General features: G+C 36.2%; 1 protein-coding gene across 5 annotated transcripts in view; it reads left to right on the top strand.

The window, feature by feature from the left end:
- Window positions 1-12,121, top strand: part of SSBP2 (single stranded DNA binding protein 2) — a 336,625-nt gene that overhangs the window by 34,758 nt on the left and 289,746 nt on the right. Inside the window, exon 1 of one of the 5 annotated variants that reach the window (XM_023214971.2) lies at window positions 7,495-7,579. The exons of the other annotated variants lie outside the window; for them this stretch is intronic. Coding sequence (XP_023070739.1) covers window positions 7,530-7,579 — 50 coding nt within the window. The 5' untranslated portion in view covers window positions 7,495-7,529. Of the gene's footprint in view, window positions 1-7,494; window positions 7,580-12,121 lie in introns of those variants that run through there. 5 annotated transcript variants of the gene reach the window in all.

Genomic DNA, 12,121 nt, shown 5'->3' with positions numbered 1-12,121 from the left:
ACCGTGATAGTTTCCTCCTCCATCTTCCTTCTTATGTCAATCCCTAAAACATATTTCCCTGCGCATAATGTGTTGCTATGAGCTTCTTTCCCTACTTTTTAAAGAAATATTATTTCTTGTTATTTGCTTAAAAGTCTGGAAGGTTATTAAGGTCTATGATTAAGAAGAAAAAAGTCTTATAAATAAATGATGAAAAACCACACCTAGCATCCTAATGGCGGTACGAGAGAGTTCCCAGGGCTTACAAGGTTATAACTGAAGTCTGAAGAGGCACCAGCATGCTTCAGTTATATATTGACAACATTTGTTTTACGTGGAGAGACCACAACCATGTATGCTCCATTGATTGGTTCTGGTACCTTTTAGGTAGGCTTTGTGAATTGTTTAGGTGCACATTTTATGTCTTATGGCTGGAGAGATAAAATGCCAGAAAACTCTTCTTAGGGAGTATGTAGAATGAAAAAAAGCATTGAAAATGTAAGTAGAATCATGAAGCTTATTTGGCTGGGGACAGATGGATTGAAGCAGCAAAAAAGGTTAAGCTGGTAGAAAGTCTTGAACAAATGTACAGTAAGTTAAATTTTGTGGGGAACTTGGATTTTCATATATTACACTTATTTAAAATGGGTAGGAAGGAAGACATGACGGTATTATTTAATTATTTAAATGTCATATATTTGATCCCTGGGGTCTGAATTGCCAAGAGGTAGGTTAATGGGTCTGGAATTTGATTTAACTCTATAAGTAAACATTTACTATTTCTTAGATGCTTCTACATGTCATGTAGAAGGCATGAGACTCCTAGGTCAGAGGCAAAGGACCTTATTACTCATGGCATAGAAACACCATGAGCATTAGCATATTTTCTTCAGTTCTCCTCGCCTCCAAGTTTTATGGGGGTGATAGAATATGTTACGGATAGATGCTGTACATATAGTGGGTTGGAGCTGAGGAGCTCTGGGCGTGGAGGATCCATTGCTTTTATAGTAAGCAAGACTGCTGTTTGTCCTGGAGGGTGACTACCTCATTTTTCAAAGTTGTTCACAGCAGACACAACCCTGACAAACGGCCCTGGTAACAAGTGGTCAGGATCTTGCATTCTGGCCATACCCAGCAATATGTACAGGATTGGGAGAAGGTTCATTGAAGAATGTCTTCCAACAGGTTATATTAATATTAAGAATCAATAAATATTCTTGTATTTTCTTATGTTTTAAAACTATGAATATTGTATTTAAAGAACAATTAACTAAAGGAAATTTTAAAATGAAAAATTATTCTGGTGAGGTTTAAGCCATGTGTTTCCTTAATTGTACAAAAATTACAAAACATCAGCCTCACCTGTCTTTTCAAAGCGATACACACATACTTGATGCGTCCCTTTCTTAAAAATGATCTGCACTTTAAATGTGTCACATCACTTTTGAGTTTAGTTTATACTAAACTTCATAATAGCCATGTACTTACAATAAGTCATTATGTTAGGTAGTCATGATGCAAGTAGTTTTGGGATGCTTAGTATTTCATAGACCCTGAGGTTGAAGAAGTGATGCTGGAGGATAAAGTGGAATATTAAGGAGTTTTAAAAGAATACTTAAGGACATCAGAAAAGGTTACTGATAGAATATTAATTGAAAAAAAGGGTTATGTAATTTGCATATTCAGCATGAACCCTGAGTTTAAAAAAATTACATACACAAGTGTGTGTGTATGGCAAAAATTCAAAGGCAATGCTGCAATATATTAATAATAGTTTTACCTGGATGGCAAACTTTCTTAATTCTTTGTTTCTTTGTGTAGTTTGCAAATTATGTAAGCATGCATTAATGTTATAATTAGGAAATTTTTAAATTTTGATATAATTTTATCAGTGTTTTATACACATTTTATCAGTGTTTTACAAGCACATTGTTTAAAGAGTACTAGTCAGATAGTTCTATGAGGCTCGTAATGGAGGACGACAGTGGCTACTATTACCCTTATCTCATTTCCTGCTTCTTATAGACAAACAACGTCAACACTTTTAGCTGATTTATTTGGTATCTATTGTCATAAATCCAAGTAAGTTTATATTGCTGCTACTTGATTTTTTTTTTTTACACTACCTGTGACTTCCCACAGTGGAAGATAAGAACTCTGTCCTCTTACCTGTCCTGTTTTTTGTTGTTGTTTTGTTTTGTTTTTGAGACAGGGTCTCACTCTGTCACCCAGGCTGAAGTGCAGCGGTATGATCATAGCTCACGCAACCTCTGCCTCCTGGGCCCAGTGATCCTCCCACCTCAGCCTCCCAAGTACCTGGGACTACAGTCTCACACTGCCATGCTCAGCTGATTTTTAAATTTTTTGTAGAGACAAGATCTCAGTATATTGCTCAGGCTGGTCTCGAACTCCTGGGCTCAAGTGATCCTCTTGCCTCGGCCTTCCTAAGAGTTGTGATTACAGGTGTGAGCCACACTACACCTGGCCATCTGTCTTGTTAATGCAGTCACATACACATTTCTTGTCTTCCCATCCTCCCAGTACAGTTATTCTAATTTTGATTATATCAGTATTTAATGTTTTCATCATTATGACTAAATGCTATTTATAGTTTTGCCATGTAGTAGTATTCTGTGGTTACTTTTTCTTTCTTGTACACAGTTTTATTTTCAATGGAATACATATACTTGTTAAAAGGTAGATTTGTTTTCTATGAACATATCATTGGTTTATCTCCAAACTCTATTCTGTTTGTAAATACCCTCTTAACTATTCTATTAATTTCATGTTCTTAATGATGTAGCTCTCAGATTCTTCTGACTTGTTCTAATCTGTACTGGTTGTTTACCTGGTTTTGGCATAGTTGTTTTCTTGGACTCTTTTTTTTTCCTTAGTATCCTCATCATCTTCAGAATTTCTTTCTTGTGTTGGACCCCCTGTTGCTTGCTTTCCTTTTTGTTAGGTCCTTATTTTGGTGGAGCACACTCTCAAGTAGCAGCCTGAGTACTTGGTGGCTTCTTTTGACCTAGAAAATCCTACTGGGTTCTGGCAATTTTATCGAGTTAGTTCTTTTGATTTTGTCTCCCCATCTCCCCACCTGCTCCTCTCTGTCTCTCTCTATGGGTGTGTGGGTGTTTTCGAATCCCCATTTTCTTTGATGTAGTAGGAATATGGACTGGCCCTCTATTATCTTTTTTCTTAAGTATTTTCTACATCTCTTTCTTTTTGGTTTCCCTTTATTGGGAGATTTCCTCAGTTTTATCTTCCAGCCTTCCATAGATTGAAACAATTCTTTTGTTACTGGACCCCCTACTTTAAAAAAAAAAATCCAGTTCTTTTGCTGTGCAGAAGCTCTTTAGTTTAATTAGATCCCACTTGTCAATTTTGGCTTTTGCTGCCATTACTTTACAAGCAACCTACAGAATGGGAGAAAATTTTTGCAATCCATCCATCTGACAAAGTGCTAATATCCAGAATCTACAAAGAACTTAAACAAATTTACAAGAAAAAATAAGCCCATCAAAAAGTGGTTGAAGCATATGAACAGACATTTCTTAAAAGAAGACATTTATGCAGCCAACAAACATGAAAAAAAGCTTATCATCACTGGTCATTAGAGAAATGCAAATCAAAACCACAATGAGATACTATCTCACGCCAGTTAGAATGGCAATCATTAAAAAGTCAGGAAACAACAGATGCTGGAGAGGATGTGGAGAAATAGAAATGCTTTTACATTGTTGATGGGAGTGTAAATTAGTTCAACCATTCTGGAAGACAGTGTGGTGATTCCTCAAGGGTCTGGAACCAGAAATACCATTTGGCGCAGTAATCCCATTACTGGGTATTTACCCAAAGAATTATAAATCATTCTACTATAAAGACACATGCACATGTATGTTTATTGCAGCACTATTCACAATAGTAAAGGCTTGAATCAACTCAAATGCCATCAGTGATAGACTGGATAAAGAAAATGTGCCACATATACACCATGGAATACTATGCAGCCATAAAAAAGGATGAGTTCGTGTCCTTTGCAGGGACATGGATGCAGCTGGAAACCATCATTCTCAGCAAACTAACACAGGAACAGAAAACCAAATACCTCATGTTCTCACTTATAAGTGGAAGTTGAACAATGAGAACATATGGGCACAGGGAGGGAAACATCACACACTGGGGCTGTTGCAGGATGGGGGCCTAGGGGAGGGATAGCATTAGGAGAAGTACCTAATGTGATGAGGGGTTGATGAGTGCAGCAAACCACCATGGCACGTGCATACCTATCTAACAAACCTACACATTCTGTACATGTATCTCAGAACTTAAAGTATAATAATAATAATCCACTTTTTGTTTTGTGGTTGCTTATACTCTTTTATCTCTTTGAAGGTTATTAAGAATAGTTTTTGGAAATTTTCTTCTCTTTACTTATTATTTATTTCTTCCAAGTTACTCTTTTTTTGTTTGTTTGCTTGCTTGCTTGCTTTGGTCTCTGTCTTTCCTGTTTCAGGTTCTCCTTATATGTGTGGTGGTGGTCATTCACTGACGCATTCTAAAAAATGTTCTAAAGAGTGGAGTAGTAGTTCTGTGCCTCTGGATAGGGCTTGTCGACTTACGGGTTTCTGTTTAGGATAATCTGGTAGGCTGTTTCATTGGCGATGTACATCTTTTAAGTGTCTTATTTTAGGCTGGTCAGATTCCTTAGAGAAGACTCTTACGTGGCTGGAGGCTATAAGCCTGCAGTGCTTTGGAATCCAATCAGGGGCAGAAACACATAAACTTTGTCTTTATTTTCTTTTTTAGTGTGGTATGTCTGTTCTAAACTCGCCTTACGTTTTTTAGTAATAATAAGACCATTAAACATTTCCACCCAGAGAATAAATCTTGTCTTTTGCTGGGGTGAGGGAAGGGTGTGAAGGGGTGGAATGGGGAGTTGGGAAGCTTACACATTTTTAAACAGATTTTTTTTTTTAAATCCCCTTTTTAAACCTTTTCTCTCACTTCCAGAGGTACCTGGTACTGCCATTTTAGCCATTTGAAGATTCTATTGTGTAACCCTACCCCTGTTTTCTCTTTTGTCTGTTTAGTATTCAGATTTCTCAGGTTTGAAAAGTGGTTTACCATAATTTTGTTATTGTTGTTTCATCTTGTGGACTCTTCATCCTTGCGAATGTAAGCCTTAAAAGAACATCCCATTAGGCAAGGTGTGGTGGCTCACCCCTCTAATCTCAGTAATTTGGGAGGCTGAGGTGGGTGGATAGCTTGAGCCCAGAAGTTCAGGATCAGCCTGCGCAAGGTGGTGAAACTCCGTCTCTACAAAAAAATACAGAAAAATTTGCCGGGCATGATGGCGCATACCTGTAGTCCCAGCTACTCCAGAGGCTAAGGTAGGAAGATCGCTTGAGCCCAGGAGGTCAAGGCTGCAGTGAGCCATGATTGCACCATTGCACTCCAGCCTGGGTTACAGAGTGAGACCCTGTCTCAAAAAACAAAGAAACAAACAAAAAATTCCTTTACTTTTCATTTTGGTGGGACAGTGTGCCTGTAAATGTAAGTTCAACCTACCATCCTTAGCCAGAAATCTGTAATCTTTATTTTTTAAAGACATGATCCTTTCCCTTTTCTAACATATAGTTGATGACAAAGGCATATTCCTAACTGTTATGTGGCTGGAGGGTATAAGCCAGTAGTGCTTTGGAATCCAAACAGGAGCAGAAACACATAAACTTTTCTTAATTTTTGCCCATTTATTAGAAGGTTTTGTGAATATCCATCTGTAATACGCAAGCTCTGTTTCAGGTTAGATCTCTTACGACTTACTTAGACCATGATTTTTGATATTTTAACTGAAGAGCTAGTGGTTAATAATAGCTACAATAGGTAGTTCAAAGAAATGTCTGAAGATTCAGTATGGTGTTTAAACTATAATAATAGCAACAGTAATAATAAAAGTAGCTTAAATAGCTTATACTTGTGCACTAAGTGCTAGGCCTGTATTAATTTTTAAAATTTCACACAAATTTTGTGGAATAGGAACTCTTATTTTCCTCCCTTTACAGATGAGGAAACTGAGGCACGGAAAGATTATGTAGTTTTCCATAGTCAGCATGGCTAAACTAGGAAGTGGAGGAGTAAGAATACAAATCTCCGTAGTCTGGCTGCAGAACCCACACTGTTAACCATTATGCTAATCTACCTCCGTATACTGTTGGGATTATTTTGGATGAGATAAAGTTTTAAATTTTTTTTATCATGTAGAATGATCAATTTTGTTTACTACAATTTATTATCTCTTTAAGCATTATTTATCATAAATAGTATGCAGACTTACTATTGGTGATATATCTGAAGATAAGTTGTTACCTTAGACTTCTCTGGCATGTCCTAAAAGGCTCGACTTTCTTTCCCCCTTGTACAATGGATATGTTTCTGATAATTCTCTCCTATTGAACTGTCATTGATTCATACTTTCAAAGATTGCCTCTTGCTTTTTTATGCTTTTATTTAAGCATATGGTAAATTTCTGGCAAAGTGATGAGCTGTAGGAAAATGTTTCTTTTTTAGATAAAATCAAATACTAATTATTTTGAAGGTGAATTGTTATATTTTATATAATATTCCAAATTATATTAACTTGTTCTATTCCAAACAAGTATATTTGGAATAGATATTTCATTGATAACTTATTGAGCAGAATCAACTAGCTACATAAAAGCCTATTGTTTCTTTTATTTTAGTTCTAAGAAAGATGCTCTTTTTGTTTTTGAGATGGAGTCTCGCTCTGTCGCCCAGGCTGGAGTGCAGTGGCTGGATCTCAGCTCACTGCAAGCTCCGCCTCCTGGGTTCACGCCATTCTCCTGCCTCAGCCTCCCCAGTAGCTGGGACTACAGGCGCCCACCACCTCGCCCGGCTAGTTTTTTGTATTTTTTAGTAGAGACGGGGTTTCACCGTGTTAGCCAGGATGGTCTCAATCTCCTGACCTCGTGATCCGCCCGTCTCGGCCTCCCAAAGTGCTGGGATTACAGGCTTGAGCCACCGCGCCCGGCAGAAAGATGCTCTTAAAGACAAGCACCTGATTATTTAATTCCCTTCCTGTATCAAGATACGAATAAACTACTAATATTATAGAATTAAACTTGCCCTACTTTAGGCTTTTATACCCTCTTAACTATTTAAGTTTATGCCTGAAAGGAAAGAATCAGATTTGTTATTTTTATTGTTATTAAATGAACTTTAAGAGCATTAGATACAGTAGTTATATTCCAATGTAGACACAAACATATATTTCCTTGCTTGGTTCTTTAGGATTTATTTATGGTGATATGTTAAATGTGCTAAAAATAATTACATGTTTATATTAACAAATCTTGGAAAAAGATGTACTTTTTAAACTTGATTTGCAGATTTCTCTTTATTCTTGCTTCCATGACTGTAATGTTCTTTCCTTCCTGCCAATTTTCGCCTGTTCCCTATATTAAAACATATTCTCTCACTTCTTTTTAGAATTCGTCTGTGCCTTATTCCAATTCACTCTTGTAAGGGTGATGCTTGGGATCCCCTCAGCCCTCATGTATTCATTCATATTATATTGGAGGTAATGTTTTGTTTCTATGGAAATGTGCTTTTTAGTTTCCTATTTGTAGGTTTGCACTTGTCAATTAAGAATAAGTTGTTTTCAGTTGAAGTCCTCTAGTTATTTCTACCTGTCAGCCCCTCATATTATACTTTGGCTTCTAAAAGACTAGTATATAATGGACACAGGAATTCCATAGAAAAATGTGACTAAATATTGTAACTACATAGGTCCTTATGACATTTAAAAATTCATCATCTGCCCATTTCTAACCAAGAGGAACACTACCAAAGCTACTCTTGATCACGAGATTCCTTCTTTGGGATCCATTTGGAAGCTAAAACTGATACAAGATATAAAAGTATATTTATATTAGGATAGAACATCAGAAAGCACTGCCTTTGTGAAGAAGCCACATTTTTCTTCCGAGGTATCTATTAGACAATCCTCATTTATTTACTACCATTACTTAATTTACCCTTTACACTCATTATAATTGGACCATAGTTACCATTGTGTCCTGTAAGCTTGCCAGTTTCATGGCAGTGGGATCAAGTGAAGTTTTATCAACAGTTTGAGTTTTTAAAATAGAGTTCGCTGTCTTGATTTTTTTTCTTTTCTAATTTAATAAGCAGTAAATTTGCTGAATTTGAGGACACTGTGCAAGAACCATCTGTAGTTGAATATTTGAGTTGTTAAGTATAAAATTCAGATACTCAAAAGTATTGAAAATAATTTGCTTATTTTTCTCCTCCTCATATACTTTTAATTTTTTAAATTTAAAATATTGAATTGAGGGAAGACTGCATCCCAGACAAACTGACTTCTAAATAGCATGCAGAAGAATAGTTCTCCAAGTGTTACACATCTGCTATGATGGCTTTTATATATTTATTTTCATTGGACTTTTAAAGTGTTTTTCTTTTCAAAATAAAGGTTTATAAAGAAACTGTCTAATACAAAAATTGATATATTTTTAAAATTCCCCTTTTTAAATTAAAAGAGAAAATCTCAAGTTCTTAGAGATCACTGATTATTTAGAAGTCTGTTTTTTTCTTTCTATATATATGATTCTTTAAATTCTTGGAGCTCAAATTAGACATGAGTATTTCAGGTGTCTAGGCTTTCTCTTTTTCCTTCTTGGTCACACTTTTATGTGTTTGTGTCTTTTATGAGATGTGAGCTAGATTAAGATTTGTTGATATGCTATGAGTTGTGATTAAGATATTATTCAGGAATTATTAGGAACTGCATATAGGTAGAGAAGATGGAAAAAGCTATGTATTTGCTTAATGACATAGAAGAGAAAGCGGAAAAGGGGAAGGGGTAAAATATGGAAAAGAAAGGTGAAATAGATCAGAAGAAAATGGAAAAAGAATTATTTGCATAGCTATAGTGGGTTATATATTGACTTCTGTTTCAATTTATTTATTTTTACTTGTTCTTTTCTCATTGAGTTTTAAAATTCTAGAAATGGAGGCCATTACATCTGCTGCCTTTAAAACTCCCAGACTTTTAAGTGTCAACTCAATTATCCATTGAGAGATTATCTGCTTTGTGTTTTAGCCTTTGCAAATACAGCTTTCAAGCTCTTACTGGCATAAGTAAACAAAGGATGATAAAGACTTTTTGAGTCATTTCACTATTTCATGCTTACTTTTATGCTCCTGTGTAGCCTGGTTCTTCCATCAAACTACTTTCGGTGAACCTTTAGCCTATATTCAACATAGATCAGTTATCTCAGATATTTTTTCTTACAAAAAATGTAATCACATTAAGTGTTTTTCTAGTGGATTTAATTGTCTTTAAATTGACTTTTACTATCCCCCTCCCCCCCTCCCTGTGTCTTCTACCTTGGGAGTAAAGATCAACCCACTATACTGTTTCTTCTGTATTTAGCGTTAGAGTACCGTACCTGAATCATTGATACTCAGCTCACTCCTAAAGACTTGGAAAAGTCTTTAGCCAAAAAAGACAGCTTTAATTGGGATACATTGCCCATACATACAGACTAAAGAAGAAAGGGTACATTTTAGAAGGATTGTCAGGGAGAGTTGCAACATTAATTTTCTGCTTGTCTCTGATGAAAATAAAAATCCAGCTAGCTAGCCTTAATTGTATTTTTCTTCTCCCACACAAGGGAATGATAAAATACAAATGTAGTGAATTTAAAAAACACAAAACAATTTTTGTTTAAGCTTGCTTTAAAAAAAACCTGAGATGAAGTTCTCTCTCTCTCTGACATGGCGTATTGGTCAGCAAAGAGTTGATAAGGAAAATTGAACAACTTTTCAATTAACTCATTAAAGTGTTTCTTTTTTTTTTTTTTTTTTTTTTGAGACGGAGTCTCGCTGTGTTGCTCAGGCTGGAGTGCAGTGGCCGGATCTCAGCTCACTGCAAGCTCCGCCTCCCGGGTTCATGCCATTCTCCTGCCTCAGCCTCCCGAGTAGCTGGGACTACAGGCGCCAGCCACTTCGCCCGGCTAGTTTTTTTTTTATTTTTTATTTTTTAGTAGAGATGGGGTTTCACCGTGTTAGCCAGGATGGTCTCGAACTCCTGACCTCGTGATCCGCCCGTCTCGGCCTCCCAAAGTGCTGGGATTACAGGCTTGAGCCACTGCGCCCAGCCTAAAGTGTTTCTATAGTATATTGTTTAATGCTTTATCAATTCCAGAGAATTTAAACATTATTCAAATATATATATCAGGATTTAATCTAAAGTCAACTCTACTCCAGTACAAAGATAGGTATCTGCTCTATTGTACTATATGCATAACTTTTCCATAGCTTATGTGAATCTATTTAATCAATTCCTATTTCCTTTTCTGTAGAGAGAGCTCCTTGAAGGCAGAGACCCTGTCTTTGAGCTCTGTATCTTTTAGATTTAGCCAGTTTCTGGAATATAAAGTATTGGCTGAATTAATTATTATGTGAGCTATCAGTAATAGCTGTTTTTTAGCAGGGGGTTGTAGTTTTAAAAATTAACAGATAAGGAAATATTGACCATAAGGTGCTTTAACTTCTATGTGTATTTAGTGTTTAACATCTGGTCATCAGCTCTTCTTTTTGAGGAAAAACATGAAGATCACTTATATCTTTTCTGTACTCTTTGCTCTTTTTCTTAAAGTGTGTTAAGTATATTGCAAATCTTTGGTGATAACATCTTCTATTTGCTTAATATTTTGTATTTTTCCAAACACTTTCCCACACATTATTAAGTTCTATCCTCACAACAACCTGGAAGAGGTATGGTTAAGGAAACTGAGGAAGAGATTTGTGCCAAAGGTTATGAGTTTAAAGCCTAGAATCTAGGACTTTTGAATTTCTAGTTCAGTTCTGTTTTGTGTTTACCTTACAGCCACTTTTAAAGTCATTTCTTATTGCCTGTTGTATTAGTTTGCAAGGGCTGCTGTAACAAAGTACCACAAAGTAGGTGGCTTAAACAACGTAAATTTATTGACTCATAATTCTGGAGGTGAGAAGTCTAAAATCAAGGTGTTGGTGGGATTGGTTCCTCCTGAGGACTGTGAGGGAAGAGTCTGTTCCAGGTGTCTCTCCTTGCCTTATAGATGAACTGACCAACTTCACCCTGTGTCTCTTTGTGTCACCTTCCCTCTATAAGTATCTCTGTGTCCAAATTTCTCCCTTTTATAAAGACATCAGTCATATTTGATTAGAGGTCAATCCTACTCCAGTATGACTTTGTCTTAACTGATCATATCTTCAGTGACCTTATTTCCAAATTAGGTCACATTCTGAGGTACTAGGGACTAGGACTCTAACATATCTTTCTGGGGAAGGGGGGCAGGAACACACACAATTTTACCTGTAACATTTACCTTTTAGTAAATGAAGCCTTACTGGAGATGTTGACTTGTCTTTCCAAGAACTTAATAGAAACTTCTCATTTGATCCTTGCTGCTCTGTTACCTCTCAGAGGAAATTAATTTAATACTCATGAAAGGCATTTTTGGCAGAATCATTCCTGTTCTGGTCCTCAGGGCCATAGAGTTATCTAACGATTAGTTTGTGGAAATAACCCGTATTTATAATTTTATTTCCCTGAAATTTTCTTAAGTGAGAATACATAAGATTAACTGAGAACTAAGCTCTTCTCTTGGGGCTAATCTCTTAAAGTAAGTCTGTGTGTCACCTCATGCTCCAGCTGTTTTCTGTGCATCTAAATGGCCCACTTCCCTAGAGGACTTTAGCAGATGATAGAAGAGTCTCTGAAGGAAAGTTGAGATTAATCAGACTATCAAGTACCTAGCTCTGTTTTGTTTTGAGCATAGTCCATAAACAAATAGTGAAAAGATTTCCTGAACAGTAAGATTCAGAGGGAAACAAGGAACTCGTTACTGTTATTTAGATTAAATTCTGTTGGATAACTGGCCGGTTTTACTGGATTTTCCTTTTTGTATCATACTTTAAAAGGAAGAAATAACTTGTACAAAATAGTCTTTTCTGGTTCAGTAGGCATTTAACCAGATCACTTATATGTCATATGTATCACCAGGATGGGACAGTGATTAATATTGAAGAAAACAGTAATTTTAAAAAATAA

Source organism: Piliocolobus tephrosceles, chromosome 4 (assembly GCF_002776525.5).
Source record: "Piliocolobus tephrosceles isolate RC106 chromosome 4, ASM277652v3, whole genome shotgun sequence".
NCBI lineage: Eukaryota > Metazoa > Chordata > Mammalia > Primates > Cercopithecidae > Piliocolobus > Piliocolobus tephrosceles.
This window is presented reverse-complemented; position numbering and strand designations above follow the sequence as displayed.